The sequence below is a fragment of the Panthera pardus genome, unplaced genomic scaffold (assembly GCF_024362965.1).
Source record: "Panthera pardus isolate Hobbes unplaced genomic scaffold, ASM2436296v1 HiC_scaffold_10, whole genome shotgun sequence".
In the NCBI taxonomy this organism is placed as follows: Eukaryota; Metazoa; Chordata; class Mammalia; order Carnivora; family Felidae; genus Panthera; species Panthera pardus.
The window spans coordinates 22,598,484-22,614,425 of NW_026526655.1; the positions used below are offsets into that span (position 1 = coordinate 22,598,484).

General features: G+C 33.7%; 2 protein-coding genes across 4 annotated transcripts in view; both read right to left on the reverse strand.

Annotated features, from left to right (window-relative positions):
- The window catches only part of VWC2L (von Willebrand factor C domain containing 2 like), a 160,154-nt gene extending 158,485 nt beyond the window's left edge, over positions 1–1,669 (reverse strand). For both annotated transcript variants that reach the window (XM_019446086.2, XM_053905179.1), the window contains exon 1: positions 948–1,669. The gene's annotated coding sequence lies outside the window, so the exon portion shown is untranslated. The remainder of the gene's footprint in view (positions 1–947) is intronic.
- Positions 1,670–2,226: 557 nt separating this feature from the next.
- SPAG16 (sperm associated antigen 16) overlaps positions 2,227–15,942 on the reverse strand; it is a 1,004,062-nt gene continuing 990,346 nt past the window's right edge. For both annotated transcript variants that reach the window (XM_053905193.1, XM_019446088.2), the window contains one exon: positions 2,227–2,592. In XM_053905193.1, coding sequence (XP_053761168.1) covers positions 2,417–2,592 — 176 coding nt within the window. In that variant the 3' untranslated portion in view covers positions 2,227–2,416. The remainder of the gene's footprint in view (positions 2,593–15,942) is intronic.

The following is a 15,942-nucleotide window of genomic DNA, read 5'->3' on the forward strand; positions in this document are numbered from 1 at the left end:
CATTGGGACACTTCATCAACTATTATATTTGCATTTTAAGTAATATATGCAAGTTATAGAAATAGTAAAATGGAAGGTAGTATATTTATGCCCTCCTTTAAGAGAAAGCTGCTTTCTGATATTAGAATTCCTTTTGGGTAGGTAATGATAAAGGAGATAGATTTATTTTAAAATATGTCAAAAATAATGAGTCATGACAGAACAAAAAAAGATGCAAACCTATAATTCTACTTGAGAAGCTGGAAGCTCCCTTTGACAAAGCATTTTTTTCCTTTAAATTACTACAGAGACCACAAACATAACAGAAGCTTCTGAAAAAAGCATAAATATATTTTACTGATTAAGGCATGCATTTATACATCTCTCACATATTTATAAAGTTTATCTTGGAAGAAAAGGAAGCTATTGTGCTTCCTTGTAGTATTCCAGTAGTGTCTGTCAATACATGCAAGATAAGCCATATAAAATACACATATCATTCTGCTTCAAAAGGACATAGAAAGAAATTGATCTCTTTGCAAGCTACAGGTAGGCATTAATGTATTGTGTTATGGTAAATGTAAACTTAAAGGTAAAAATAGGGGTATAATGGCTACTTTATATAAACCTTAAACGTGCTTTTATTATATGAAATACATTTTTAAATCTGCATGTAGAAAACAAGGTTTTCTTTTTAATATAACAAAGTTCCTAGGGTATTAAAAATTCCCTTTTCATAATAGAGCTGCTTTAGTGCAGTTAAAAACACTATTTAAGGGAAGAAATATTAGAGAAATCAAATAAAATGTTTATCTGAAGATTTTTAATAAGTAAGCAAACACTGCTAAACTGAGGATCACTTTCCAGCTAAACTTTCCCCCCTCCCCATATTGCTACATATGATTTTAAATGACTGCATCTATTTCTTTGAGAAAACAAACATAACTCATGTCATAAGATACACTTACCTAATCACTCTGGAGGTTAATGGTGGTGGTGGGAGTCATTGACCAACATGAACTAAAAGATCAGGTATGTTTTAGGAAAGCAGTTCCTCTTTAGTTATCCAAAGAATACATTTTCAGGCATGAATTAAAGGTAATCCATTCTCTCTACCTCCCATTTCAAAACACAGTCAAGAAGCAGTCTCCCGCCCTTCCAGAGAGAAACACAGCAGACACACATAAGAAAGATGCTTTGGACCTGTCTTCAGAATTCAAAGCAAGAAGCAATGCTGGTCCTGTAGAAATCCAGACCCCAGTAGCAGAATCATGTTGAACTTATATTTAGCATTTTCTCAGATCCTTCTATGAAATTTACCGGCTGATTACACCTCCTCCACACATGAGTTCACTTACACAGTGTTTGGTACGGCAGTAGAGGTGATTTGGCTAGGCTCTGAGGATCACAAAAAGCAATAGCATGCTGTAGCTTAAAGCCCACTCCGCTGGCAGTACCATCAGCATCATCCACAATATGTTTCTTGAATCCCCTCTTACACACCAGAAAATACTAACTGTGGACGTGAAAGAAAGGAGCAACTTTAGCTGGGTTTCTGCATCACTGAGAGCAGTTTGCAGACTGCTGATTTGGAGCTCATTCGCCGGCAGCCGGGAATTCCTCAGCACCACGGACAGCGCCAACAACTGGCTTCAGAGCCCAGCACGGTCGAAATCCGGAGCTGCTGCTTTAGACCAGGCTAGAGTGTTCTCTAAAGCAGTCCCACTTTATACAGCTGATGCATGCATTAGGAGAGGGAAAGCCCTTTTACATACGAGATACTTATTGGTATTGAAATTACAATAAAAACACAAAACATTGTAATTATACCTAATGCATTCTTAGATGGGCTGCAGAGATGAAAGTTCCGGAAAAGCGTTGAATTTAGATTTAAGCCATCTGCAGTCTTGATTATTATTAATAGATAAGGCATAATCATTGTCAAAGAATCTGTGAAAACATATGCTCCCCGATTCTATTTGACCCTTTGGTTGCAGAAGGACTTTGCGTATGCTACATGATTAAACTTCAGGTCTTCCTGCAGCTTGGATTTGATTTAAAAAAAAAAAAAAAAAAAAGTAGCCCTGTTCTGCAGTTTGTTCTCTAACATTCAAAATCAATCTCCTGTAATTCATCTAGTCTGTCATTAGGCGTCATTGTAAAGCTGTTTCTTTCAAACCCCTAGCAAAGATGCTCTGTCTCTAAATTCTTATCAAAATGGGAAAGAAAAAGAGACCCAGACACAAATAAATGAGCAAAAGTTATTTTTTTATTGGTAACAGTACGAGCAATAAAATACATGTCCAAAGCATGTTTGCAGGCAAATTGTAAATGTTACCTGCTTGCAATATTTAACCAGATATTTCCTGATTTGGTACTATGCAAGGTATTTTCAAGCCTTAAAGGGAATGCCCTCTGTAGTGGGATATGCTGACCGTCAAGACCACGTTCGAACGGTGCCGTCAGAACCTCCGGAAAACAAATACTCTCCATCATGAGAAAACACGACTGTGTGAGCCTCACTCTCGTGGCCCATCAATTTGTGAATCTGCCCTGATTTAAGATCCAGCAAATGGATAACCCCATTGCCACTCGCCTGAGCTAAAACTCGACCTGAGAGAGAAAGAGAGAATATCAAAGTTTAATTTCAAGCAGTCATAGTTTATAAGCAATGGAAACAGTTTCAGTTGTAATTCAACACTCATGTTAGATGTCAGTCATTAGATATGAGCTCTCATCTGTGTAGGAAATAATTCCAGTCAAAATGAAAACATGCCAATGGTTAGATTATAAAAAGTTTAAAATAAGGAAGTAAAACATAATGCTCTACCTCCGTTATATGCAGAGGTCATCAAATGCCCTGCTACTCTCTTTATATTGGGAATTAGTAAAGAATTTTGAGAAGTTGAGGATGAAATCAACTGAGCAATGCAAGTTCATTTTTCAAGTCAATTATTTGTGAAAAAATGTCCAAAAGCATAGGTTCAAAATCTATGTCCCTATATAATGGATAATTTACATTTTCAACTTTGCATTATACTTTAACTTGTTATAATTATGCTAAATCTTTACTTAATTATAATATACATTTATGCTTTAAAAATTATGACACTTATGAACTTTCTTTTGGAGTTGGAGTGAAAATAGATACTCTCATTTAAAGGATGACTTAGGTTTTTTTACTCTAATTTAACATTCAAAATTATGTTAAACTAAATTTATATTGCATAAGAGCTAAATATAGCACAGAGTATTCTCATAATTTTTATACTGTATAATTTTTAGTGAATAATTTCCTTCAAGTGAAAAACATATCAGCAATCCAATGCTAATACTTTTATTAAAGTAGTAGCAAACTATCAGGAAGTTTAGAGGTAAGTAAAAATAATAGAATAAGTTTATATAAAGTCAGTATGTGGGGTAGATAAGTATAATATTAGTACTATCTGTGGGATTATCTAATCATACTTAGAAGGCATATTATTATTCCAGTAATAACATTTAAAATTAATTAAATTCTCAACATGTTAGATACTAGATTTAGTACCTAGTATATGAATAACTTCATATAATCCTTACAAGAATCTAATGATGAAGAAAATATTAACTTCATTATGTGATGAACAAAGAGAGGTTTGGAAAGGCAAAGTGTCTTGCTCAAGAGAACACGGAACGTATGGAGAGAGCTATCATTTAATCACTTTGAATCCATAGCCTGGGATTTTAGTCATTGTGTTTTCCACATCCAGCATAGTATTATTATCAATGATGCCTTCTTGACAGATTGTAAGTAGGTGATACATTGTGAAAATAAAATTTTTGTTTCACAGTAAAAATTTTTTAATGATATTGTTGTAAAAGTCACAGTAAAATATTTAATCACAAATTATATTACAAATTGTCATGATTATTTCAAAAACAGAGAAAAGTTATAAAAGTAAAGCTAACCATGATAAATATGGCCTATTTGCAAACCTTTATAACTACTGGGCTACTTCATCTAGAACAAAGCCTGACACAGCAAAGATCCTTAGGATGGATTAGAGTGTCCAAAGAAGCAGATGCGAATATTTATTATAAACCCTCTTCTACAAGTCTTTGCTGACAGAGGCATTACATATGGATTCCACTTCTAGCCTCATTCTATAGACAATTGCTATTTGTGACTTTACTATTTTTCTTGTAGTCTTCATATAACAGCTGGGAAGAGGACAAATATTATTTTCTATTTTTGAAACCAAACAGAATCAAAGTCCATAAAGAGAAAGGAAAAGATTTAGCTTTAAACAATTATCTTTTGTTGAAGTCAAATCTTTAACAATCATAATTAGGAACAGTTATTAATGTTCTTGGTAACTTCTGAAAGTTCAATAGAACAGAGAAAATAATACAAGAACCTAATGATAGGGTTATATAATTCAGCAGCACCATGCCTCAGGTTTTTCAAAATTTCATCTCTGATAGAACAGATTTTAGTCAGCAAGTTAATGGTGAGATTTTCAGGTTTACTTGAACTCATTTTCAGACGATTGCAAGATTCTGATTATATATATAAAATAACTCATTCCTAAAATGTGTGTAAATTTATAATCATGTTCAACTTCAAAGTATATACATTAGGGTCACCTGGTTGGCTCAGTCAGTCAAGCATCAGACTCAATTTCCACTTAGGTCATGATCTCACAGTTTGTGAGTTCAAGCCCCACATGGGACCCTGGGCTGGCTGTGTGGAGCCTGCTTGGGATTCTCTCTCTTTCTCCCTCTCTCTCTTCCCCTCTCCCACTCACGCTGTCTCTGTCTCTCTGAAAATAAATAAACTTAAAAAATTAAAAAAAAAAGTATATGAGTTATTACATGGCATACAATGTCTGACCTAAAATTAGCTTTACTGGGAATTGAAATGCTGAACTCTTTCTAGGCTAGAAGATTTTCCAAATTACTTATCAGAATGTGTCAGTTACTACACTAGTATCTAGTTGGTGTGAGAGAGAGATGGCACTCTCAAAAACAAAACAAAACAAAAAACAAAATCACAGTATGATTATTGATAGCATCTCTAGAAAATGGAGTATTTACAGACATGTGCATAAGTATCTTTCTAAATATCTTGGTGATTGGCAATGAAAAATAAATCATGATATAAATCATTTGTCTTTTTTTTTTTTTCAATGTCACAGTCTTAATGACAAATTTAGGAAGATTTCTCCACAGCAAAACTTAATCAATGGAATAAAAATATGGTAGAAATAAAATTTTTAGCAGTATGATGACAATTTATGAAAATTTGTACTAATGCTTATATTAAAGTTAATATGCTTCCTTAAAAATGTGAAATAACAAAAAATGATAAATTATATATTTATACTTTAAATATTTGATTAAAATGTTATAACAAAATTTAACCAAAACAATTGTCATGCAACTTGTAATTCCTGAATAGATTATTTTAAATGTCATTTAGCATAGTATTTTAATAAGAATAATTATACCAAGTTGTGAATGCACATATCCCATAAACATCACATAGATTTAAAGTATCTAATTTAAAAACATAGAGTAGTTAACCAACACTGATTTAAAAATAGAAATAGCCAAGTTGATTCATAAATGTATTTTAAAATAAAATATAAAGATTTGAACATCTATTATATAAAAAATGACTTGCTTTGTTTCTTTTGTTAACATTTAAGTTTTTAGGATGACCAAACTTTTCACAGAATAGAAACAAAATAAGCAGGTGGAGAAGATTGACATAATTTTGTAACTGCTATTCTTTAATATAAATAACTTAGTATATATCAACAGTGAGTGCTTATTACTATCTCTTCATTCACACATCTCTGAAAAACTTAATCTGTATTTTTATTTACCAAGACTTCAGAATACTTTCTTATTGATTAAATCAGCATCTTCTTTGATGACCGATGAGGTTTGAATGAGGATTACGTGTGTGAGTATCCATTTTACTCTATCGGATGAATTTTCCAATTTCTTTTGGCTTAGAAGATAAGCAGTAAATTTTACCTACCCAAACTATTGCTCTGCTATTAAATGAGACAGTCAACCTTTGAAAATTAGTAGGTCTCTGAAATTTTAGTTCTAAAATTTTTTAAGCTTTATTTATTTTTGAAAGAGAGAGAGAGAGAGAGAGCGAGCATGAGTGGGGGAGGAGCAGAGAGAGGGAGACACAGAATCCGAAGCAGGCTCCAGGCTCTGAGCTGTCAGCAGAGCCCGACGTGGGGTTCCAACTCACGAACCATGAGATCATGACCTGAGCTAAAGTAGGATGCTTAACCGACTGAGCCACCCAGTCGGGTGGTAAATATTTATATTTATTAATAAATATTATATTTATATTTATATAAATATATAAATTTGCTGATGGCATGGCTTCTTTATGCTTTGTTTAAAAGGTAAATTTTTGAAAAATATGTCTAATAGTGTCTTATACAAAGCCATCTCAATTGGATTTGGTATAAAAACTTGAATATTTGAATGCACCTACTTATTTAAGCTACATTAGCAATAGAATCTCTTGAAGAAGTTTATAGAATGAATTAGCTCATGAAAATCCAGTGGTAAAATTTTTTCTGGGTATATGCAATAACTTTGGATAAACCAACAAATTGGAAAGTCTTAATCCCATGCTAATAGAATGTGCAAATGAAATATTGGCACTTTTTCAAAGTGAAAAGTTTTTAATTCATTTTAGATACATATATGTGTGAAAACTCAATTTGATTTTAAGAATCTACACCTAGAAGAGCCAAGAGTTATTTTAAACTTTTTAACACTTGCCTGCTAACCAAGGCAAATTCTTAAGATTACAATATATTTTTTAATATATATATTTTTAATTTTGTAAATGTTTATTTATTTTTGAAAGAGAGAGAGAGAGACAGAGTATGAGCAAGGGAGGGGCAGACAGAAAGGGAGACACAGAATCTGAAGCAGGCTCCAGGCTGCAAGTTGTCAGCACAGAGCCTGACGTGGGATTTGAACCCTGGGAGATCATGACCTGAGCCAAAGTTGGACGCCCAACTGACTGAGCCACCCAGGCACCCCAAAAGATTTTATTTTTAAGTAATCTCTACATCCAACGTGGAGATCAAATTCACAACCCAGAGATCAAGCCAGGCGTCTGAAGGTTATATTTTGACACCAATCGTGAAACTTGACACATTGAGTACTTAATCCCTGCTTGTTGCATAGGAGTTAAGATGTGATAAGACCCTTATGACATTTTTTTAAGTAGAAAGGATAGGAGTACGTTTCTTTGTCGTTCGGGTTTATCAGAATGACATGAAACAATAGCTATCATTTATTGGGTATCTAGAGCACCACATGTTACCTCACATGTTCTGCATTTAACCCTGAGAGGTAGAGATAGATTCTCCCTTTTTAGCTAATGGAGAATGGGACTCAGAAAAGGTAAATCTGGAACTTTAGTCAAAATCTTTATTATTCAAAAAGTCTTGCTTCATTTCTTACCTTAGTGTTTCTTGTATAAATTAAGATTCAGGTAAGTATGACACTTTGGGGCTTTTCTATGAATGCCACTGAATTTCATAGGTAAATAGGCTCTTAAGTTTAATGCTCGTGTTAATCTCATAAGTCTTTTATTCAGTGTTGATTTTACTACTTTATGGGACTCTAAAACTAAAACATCCATATTCTTGAGGGAGATATATGTATCTCCATTAATTCTTAAATATATAACCTTATAATGCATATATCATACATATTAAAAATCATACCCAACTGATAAAGATATTCATGTTAAATCCCTTCTCATATTTCTGTCAAAATTATCTTTTTAGTTCTTCCATTTCTGTTTTGGTACTATATTCTGTTTTCCAGACATCAAACTACAGTGACATTCATTTCTCAACTTTCTCCCTCTCCAACCTCAGCCCAAGTTCTATCCATTCATTTTTACTAACTTTCTACTGTTTGCTAATTTTCAGCTGTTACGTTCACAGAATGACAAGTCCTTGTTTTTATTTGTCACCGCCATTGAAATGGTACACCAAATGATCATTTTTATTATCATTTCTTTACTTTAAAATCTACATATATTAACTCCTAAGGTGTTTCTTCAGTAATGTCCCTCCTATTTTAAAATACCATAAATTTTAATAGAACAACACCAAAAGCAGCAGCAGCAACAAAGAGACTCCTTACAACTCTGACATGCTCAGGTTTTGTTTTATTTATTTATTTAAATTTTTAAAAAAATATTTATTTTGTTTTTGAGAGAGAATGCACAGAAGTGAGAGAGGAAGGGAAAGAGAGAGAGACAGAGTTTCCCAAGTGGGCTCCACACTGACAGCAGTGAGCCGGATGTGAGGCTCAAACTTACAAATTGCAAGATCATGACATGAGCTGACACCACCCAGGTGCCCCTTTCAGGCTTTTACATTCAAACATCTCTTTTTGCAAATGAACAGCTGAGATGAATGACTTCCCCAAGGCAAGAAAAAGTATTTATGGCAGTTGAAGAACCTGGTTGAAATCAGATCTTTGACTCCCAAATCTGTGCTCTTTTTACTATTGCCTTCTGACACTGAATAATGTTCTAGTAGCTTAGCATGACTTTTAAGACCTCTATACTCCAAATTGGCATTTATTTAATCAAATACACTTTTACATGAACCCTATATTCTCCATCAAATGATTTACCACCATTTCTTGCATTTATTTTTCACCTCCCCATCTTTGGATTATTGCTTCTGTTATTCCCTCTGGTGAAATATTTTTCTTAGCTATTTCCATGGTCCCCAACCATATCTTCATAATAAAAGTGAACCCATTTGTTAAGTCCCAGTTCAAAATGACTTTCTTCTTCTTGTTGATATAAGACATCTCTAGTGGAGATCTTGCTTTTCTGAACATTCATTTCATTTTATTCGTGCCATTCATATGTAATAAGATGCCACAATAAATATATGTTAGCTGTGTATTTGTCTTACCTTCTTAACTTTGTAATTACTTGGGAACAGGGACATGCCATATTTTTGCATTCCCCTCCCAGCTGAGGGGAATGAGTACAACATAGGCTGTTGTACTCAATCCTCAGTATTAGTAGTAACATTTTTCACAATTAAATATTTTAGTCTTTGTTATCTGCCAAGCACTGTTCTAAGTCCTTTATACATGTTATCTCATTTTATCCTTAGAACCCTATGGGGTAGATATATACCAGCACATTCCACTATAGCATATGTGACTCACATGCAGCTATTGAGCACTTGAAATACTTAAGCACTTGCAGCATACTGAAATATGCAGTAATTGTAAAATGTTCAGCAGATTTCGGACTTGAGGAACAAAATGCAAAATATTTTATTAATTTTGTTTTGATTACATGTGATGAAATGTATTATAAAATTAATTTCACCTATTTTTTAAAAGCATGGCTACTAAAAATTTTTAATTATGTATGTGGTTCATATTATATTTCTATTGGACAGTGCCAGCACATATCCTACTTCATACAAGAAGAAAATGAGGCTTAGAGAGATGAAAGTGACTTCTCCAAGGCCACACAGCTTATAAGTAGTGGAGTCTGGACTTGAGGGCTATATGACTCCAAAGCTCATGCTCTCATCATTTACATCATACCCTAATACCTCAGATGAATTTTTACTGATTGGCTCAATATTGTCCCTCCTACTGTGATTAAGCTTCCTTTACTAAAATGCAGTATGAGTCAGAGTAAACATCTCTTGGGTGTGTCGCTCCAGTTTCCAGCTAAATATGTGCTTGCTCCTAGGAATACTTTAAAGTTAATTTCTATTTAACTAAAAGAAATATTTCAAAATTTCATTTCTGTGGTTACCCTAATGGCACTTATTGACTCCAAGAATCTTACTGTACAATTAGCGCCCTGGGAATAAGGGTGGGGGTGCTTAGAAAAGCAGCTTTTATTCTTGTAGCACTCAGAGTCCATCCATGTACCCGACATTCAACAGTGCCTTAGTGAGCAAATATCAAAACAAATCAAACACAAAAAAATACCTCCACAACTTCAGATAAGTGTTTTATATGTGTTTTGTATTTTATATGTTATAAAAATTTATCATGTCATTTTTGCTCTAGAGGAAACAAAAACAAGAATATAGCTTCCTTCTGATGCTTATTTGACTAACCTTTTCTCAGACTCTCCTAAACAGTATTTTTGAATATAGTTAATATATTTTTCCCAATTCCTTACACAGGTTATTCATGGAATGAGAAATTTCTTGTTTTGTTGAAAGATGTCAACTTAATTTCTTTTACCTGAAGGATATCTTCAGAATTACAGACAAAGTTAAGTTGTTAGATTGATAAAATTATCTAAGGGAGAGTTATTGGGAACTCAGTTGTCAATATGACAATTCATATTCCCTGAAATTGCAAATAAAAATTGAGATGCATAAAACATTTTTTAAGAATTCTCATAAATATACAGCATTATATTAGTTTCAGGTATACAATACAGTGATTCAACAATTCTATACATTACTCAGTGCTCATCATGAGAGCACTCTTAATCCCCCCTTCACTGATTTCACCCATCCTCCCACCCACCTCCCCTCTGATAACCATCAGAATGTTCTCTACACCATTGTTATCTATGATTAAAAGTCTGTTTTTTGCTTTGTTTCCCTTTTTCTTTGTTCATTTGTTTTTTCTTAAATTCCACATATGGATGAAATCATATGGTGTTTGTCTTTCTCTAATTGACTTATTCTGCTTAGCATTTTACCTTCTAGATCCATTCATGTTGTTGCAAATAGCAAGATTTCATTCTTTTTAATGGCTAAATAATCATCCATCCTGTGCATGCATGTGTGTGTGTGTGTGTGTGCTTTATCCATTCATCTATTTTTATACATTCATCTATTTTTTTTTTTCTTTATGCATTTATCTATTGATGGACACTTGGGCTGCTTCCATAATTTGGCTGTTGTAAATAATGCTGTAATAGTGTAAAGAACATAGGGGCACATGTATCTTTTCAAATTAGTATATCTGTATTATTTGAGTAATACCCAGTAGTGGAATTACAAGATCATATGCTGGTTCTATTTTTAATTTTTTGAGGAAACTCCACACTGTTTCCCACAGTGGCTGCACTAGTTTATACTCCCACCAACAGTGCATAAGGATTCCTTTTTCTCCACACCTTTGTGAATACTTGTTGTTTCTTGTGTTTTTGATTTGAGCCATTCTGGCAGGTGTGAATTGATATCGCATTCTGTTTTTGATTTGCATTTCTCTGATGATTAGTAACGTTGAATGGTGTTTCATGTGTCTGTTGGCCATCTGTATCTTTGGAGAAATGTCTGTTAATGTCTCCTGTCCATTTTTAATTGGATTTTATTTTATTTTTTGGTGTTGTGTTATATAAGTAAGTTCTTTATATATTTTGGCTACTAACCCTTTATCAGATATGTCATTTGTAACTATCTTCTCCCATTCAGCATGCTGCTTTTTAGTTTTGTTGATTATTTCCTTTTCTGTGCAGAAACTTTTTATGTAGTCCCAATAATTTATTTTTGCTTTTGTTTCCCTTACCTCAGGAGACATATTTAGAAGGATGTTGCTATGACCAACATCAGAGAACTTACTGCCTGTGCTCTCTTTTAGAATTTTCATGGTTTTGGGTCTCACATTTAGGTCTTTAATCCATTTTGACTTCATTTTTGTGTATGGTGTTAAGAAAGTGGTCCAGTTTTATTCTTTTGTATGTAGCTGTCTAGTTTTTCCAACACCATTTGTTGAAGAGACTGTCTTTTTTCCACTCCATATTCTTGCCTCTTTTGTTGAAGATTAATTGACCATATATTCACGAGTTTATTTCTGGACTCTCTATTCTGTCCCATTGATCTATGTGTCTATTTTTGTGCCAGTACTATACTGTTCTGGTTACTACAGCTTTGTATACCATAAAATATATTGAAATCTAGGATTGTGAAACTTCCATCTTCATTATTATTTTTAATATTTTAATTTTTAAATGTTTATTATTCAGGGGGGGAAGGGAGAGAGAGAGAGACTGAGTATGAGCAGGGAGGGGCAAAGAGAAAGGGAGACACAGAATCAGAATCCAAAGCAGGCTCCAGACTCCGAGCTGTTAATACAGAACCTGATGTGGGACTCGAACTCATGGACCGCGAGATCATGACCTGAGCTGAAGTCAGATGCTGAGCCAACTGAGCCACCCAGGAGCTCCTGTTCTTCCTTTCAAGATTGCTTTGGCAATCTTTGGAGTCTTTTGTGGTTCCATGCAAATTTTAAGATTGTTCCAGTTCTGTCAAAAATGCTATTGGTATTTTGATAGGGATTGGATTAAATCTGTAGATTGCTTTGGGTAATATGAGCATTTTAACAATATTTGTTCTTCCAACCCAGGAGCATGGAATATCTTTCCATTTCTTTGTGTCATCTTCAATTTCTTTCATCAGCATTTCATAGTTTTCAGAGTACAGATCTTTTACCTCTTGGTTAAGTTTATTCCTAGGTGTTTTTTTTTTTTTTAATTTTTATTTTTGGTGCAATTGTAAATGGGATTCTTAATTTCTCTTTTTGTTGCTTCATTATTAGTGTATAGAAATGCAAGAAATTTCTGTATATTGATTTTATATTCTGCCACCTTACTGAATTCATTTATCAGTTCTAAGTAGTTTTTTGGTGGAGGCTTTAGGGTTTTCTCTATATAGTATCATGTCATCTGCAAATAGTGAAAGTTTCATTTCTTCCCCACCAATTTACATGCGTTTTCTTTCTTCCTTCCTTCCTTTTTCTTCCTTCCTTCCTTCCTTCCTTCCTCCCTCCCTCCCTCCCTCCTTCCTTCCTTCCTTCCTTCCTTCCTTCCTTCCTTCCTTCCTTCCTTCCTTCCTTCCTTCCTTCCAAGTGCTCTGGCTAGGACTTCTAGTACTGTGTTGAAGAAAAGTGTTGAGTGTGGACATTCTTAACTTGTTCTTTATCTTAGCAGAAAATGTCTCCATTTTTCACCATTAAGTATGATGTTAACTGTGAATTTTTTATATGGCCTTTATCATGTTTAGGTATGTTCCCTCTAAATCTACTTTGTTGAGGGTTTTTATCATAAATGGATATTGTAAATGTCAAATTCTTTTTCTGCATCTGTTGACATCATATGATTTTTATTCTTTCTCTTGTTGATGTGATGTATCATGTCGTTTGCTTTGAGATTATTGAACCACTCTTTCACCTTGAGAATAAATCCCAGTTGATCATGTTGAGAGATTTTCTTAAAATGTATTGTTGGATTCAGTTTGCTAATATGTTGTTGAGGATTTTAGCATCTATGTTTATCAGAGATAACTTCCCTGTAGTTCTCTTTTGTTGTTGTTGTTGTGGGTTTTTTTTCTGGTTTTACTATCTGGTTCTTTATCTGGTTTTACTATCAGGTTAATGCTAGCCTCAGAATGAATTTAAAAGCTTTCCTTCTCTTCTATATTTGGAACAGTTTAAGAAGAACAGGTATTGAATCTTCATTAAATGGTTGCTAGAATTCACCTGTGAAGCCATCTGGTCACAGATTTGTTTGTTGGGAGTTTTTATTTATTTATTATTATTAATGATTAAATTTCAGTGCTGGTAATCTATCTGTTCAAATTTCTATTTTTTCCTGATTGAGTTTTGGGAGGTTCTGTTTCTATGACTATATCCTAGGTTGTCCAATTTGTTGGCATATACTTTTCCATAATATTTTCTTACAATCCTTTGTATTTATGTGATCTTCATTGTTATTTCTCCTCTTTCATTTCTAATTTTGTTTATTTGAATCATCTCTCTCTTTTTTTAATGTATCTGGCTAAAGGTATCAATTTTGTTTATCTTTTCAAAAAACAGGTCCTGGGTTCATTGATGTATTCTATCATTTTTTTAATTTCTATTTCATTTACTTCTGCTCTAATCTTCTATATTTTCTTTCTTCTACTGGTTTTGGGTTTTGTTTTTTCTTCTTCTATCTCCTTTAGGTGTAAGTTTCAGTTGTTTATTTGAGATTTTTCGTGCTTCTTAAGGTAGGCATATATTGATATAAACTTCCCTCTTAGGACAGCTTTTGCTGTATCCCAAAGATTTTGGACTGTTGTGTTTTCATTGTCATTTGACTCCATGTATTTTAAAAAAATTTCCTCTTTGATTTCTTAGTTGAACTATTCATTGTTTAGTAGCATGTTATTTAACCTCCATGTATTTGTGTTCTTTCCAGATTTTTTTCTTGTGGTTGATTTCTAGTTTCATAGTGTTGTGGTTGGAAAAGATGCATAGTATGATTGATCTTTTTTAATTTGTTGAGACTTGATTTGTGGACTAATTTGTGATCTATTCTGCATAATGTTCTATGAACACTTGAAAAGCATGTGTATTCTGCTGTGTTAGGATGGAATATTCTGAATATAACTGTTAGATCCATCTGGCCCAAAGTATCATTCAAAGCCACTGTTTTCTTGTTGGTTTTCTGCTTGGATATAAGTAGAGTGTTAAAATCCTCTACTATTACTATATTATAATCAATACTTATTTTATGTTTGTTATTAACTGCTTTAGGTATTTGGGTGCTGCCCATGTTGGATGCGTAAATATTTACATTGTTATATCTTATTGGATTGTTCCCTTTAGGATTATATAGTGTCCTTCTTTTTCTTTTGTTGCAGCCTTTTTTTTACAGTCTATTTTATCTGATACAAGTTTTGCTACCCTGGCTTTCTTTTCACTTCCATTTGCATAGTAAATGCTTTTCCATCCCTTTACTTTCAATCTGAGTGTGACTTTAATTCTGAAATAAGTCTCTTTTTTCATTAAATTTTTTTAATGTTTATTTTTGAGAGAGAGAGAGAGTAGGGGAGGAACAGAGAGTGAGATAGAGAGAGGGAGATACAGAATCTGAAGCAGGCTCCATGCTCTGAGCTGTCAGCACAGAATCTGACACTGGGCTCAAACCCACAAACTACGAGATCATGACCTGAGCTGAAATCAGCCACCTAACCAACTGAGCCACCCAGGAGCCCCTGAAATAAGTCTCTTGTAGGCAGCATTTAGATGACTCTTGCTTTTTTATCCATTTTGTCACCTTATAACTTTTGATTGGAGCACTTAGTCCATTTAAGTTTGTTTATTTATTTTGAGAGAGTGTGGGAGGGGCAAAGCGAGAGGTAGAGAATCCCAAACAGGCTCTGCACCCTCAGTGCAGAGCCCAGTGTGGGGCTTGAACTCACAAACCATGAGATTATAACCTGAGCTGAAACCAAGAGTTGAACACTTAACCGAGTGAGCCATTCAGACACCCGACATTTAGTCCATTTAAATTCAAAGTAATTATTGATAAGTGTGTATAGACTGCCATTTTGTTACTTATGACTGTTTTTTAGTTCTATTTCTTCTCTTGCTCTTTTCTCTCACAGTTTTCTGGCTTTCTTTAGTGACATTGATTCTTTTCCATTTATTTTTTGCATATCTATTACTGTTTTTTGATTCATGGTTACCATTAGGTTTTTGATTTATGGTTACCATTAGGTTTGCATATGATATCTTGTGCATATAGCCGTCTAAATTAAGCTGATGGTTATTTAACTTTGAATCCATTCTTCTCTCCTCCCTACATTTTAGGTATATGGTGTCATACTTCACATCCTTTTATATTGTGAATTCCTTGGCTGATTTTTATAGCTATACCTGATTTTACTGCTTTTGTGCTTCCTATTTTTTTTACTATTACCTATGGTCTTTCCTTTCTGTTCAAAAAGTTCCCTTTAACGTTTCTTGTAGGGCTGGTTTAGTGGCCATGAATTTCTTTCTTCATCTCTGATTGGTCCTTTTTAATGTTTTTTCTTTGTTAAGGGTCTCACTGAGGGCCTCCACTCTTTTCTCCAGTCTACTGAGTATCTTTACAACCATTGCTTTAAATTTTCTATCAGGCATGCTACTTATCTCTGTTTTATTTAG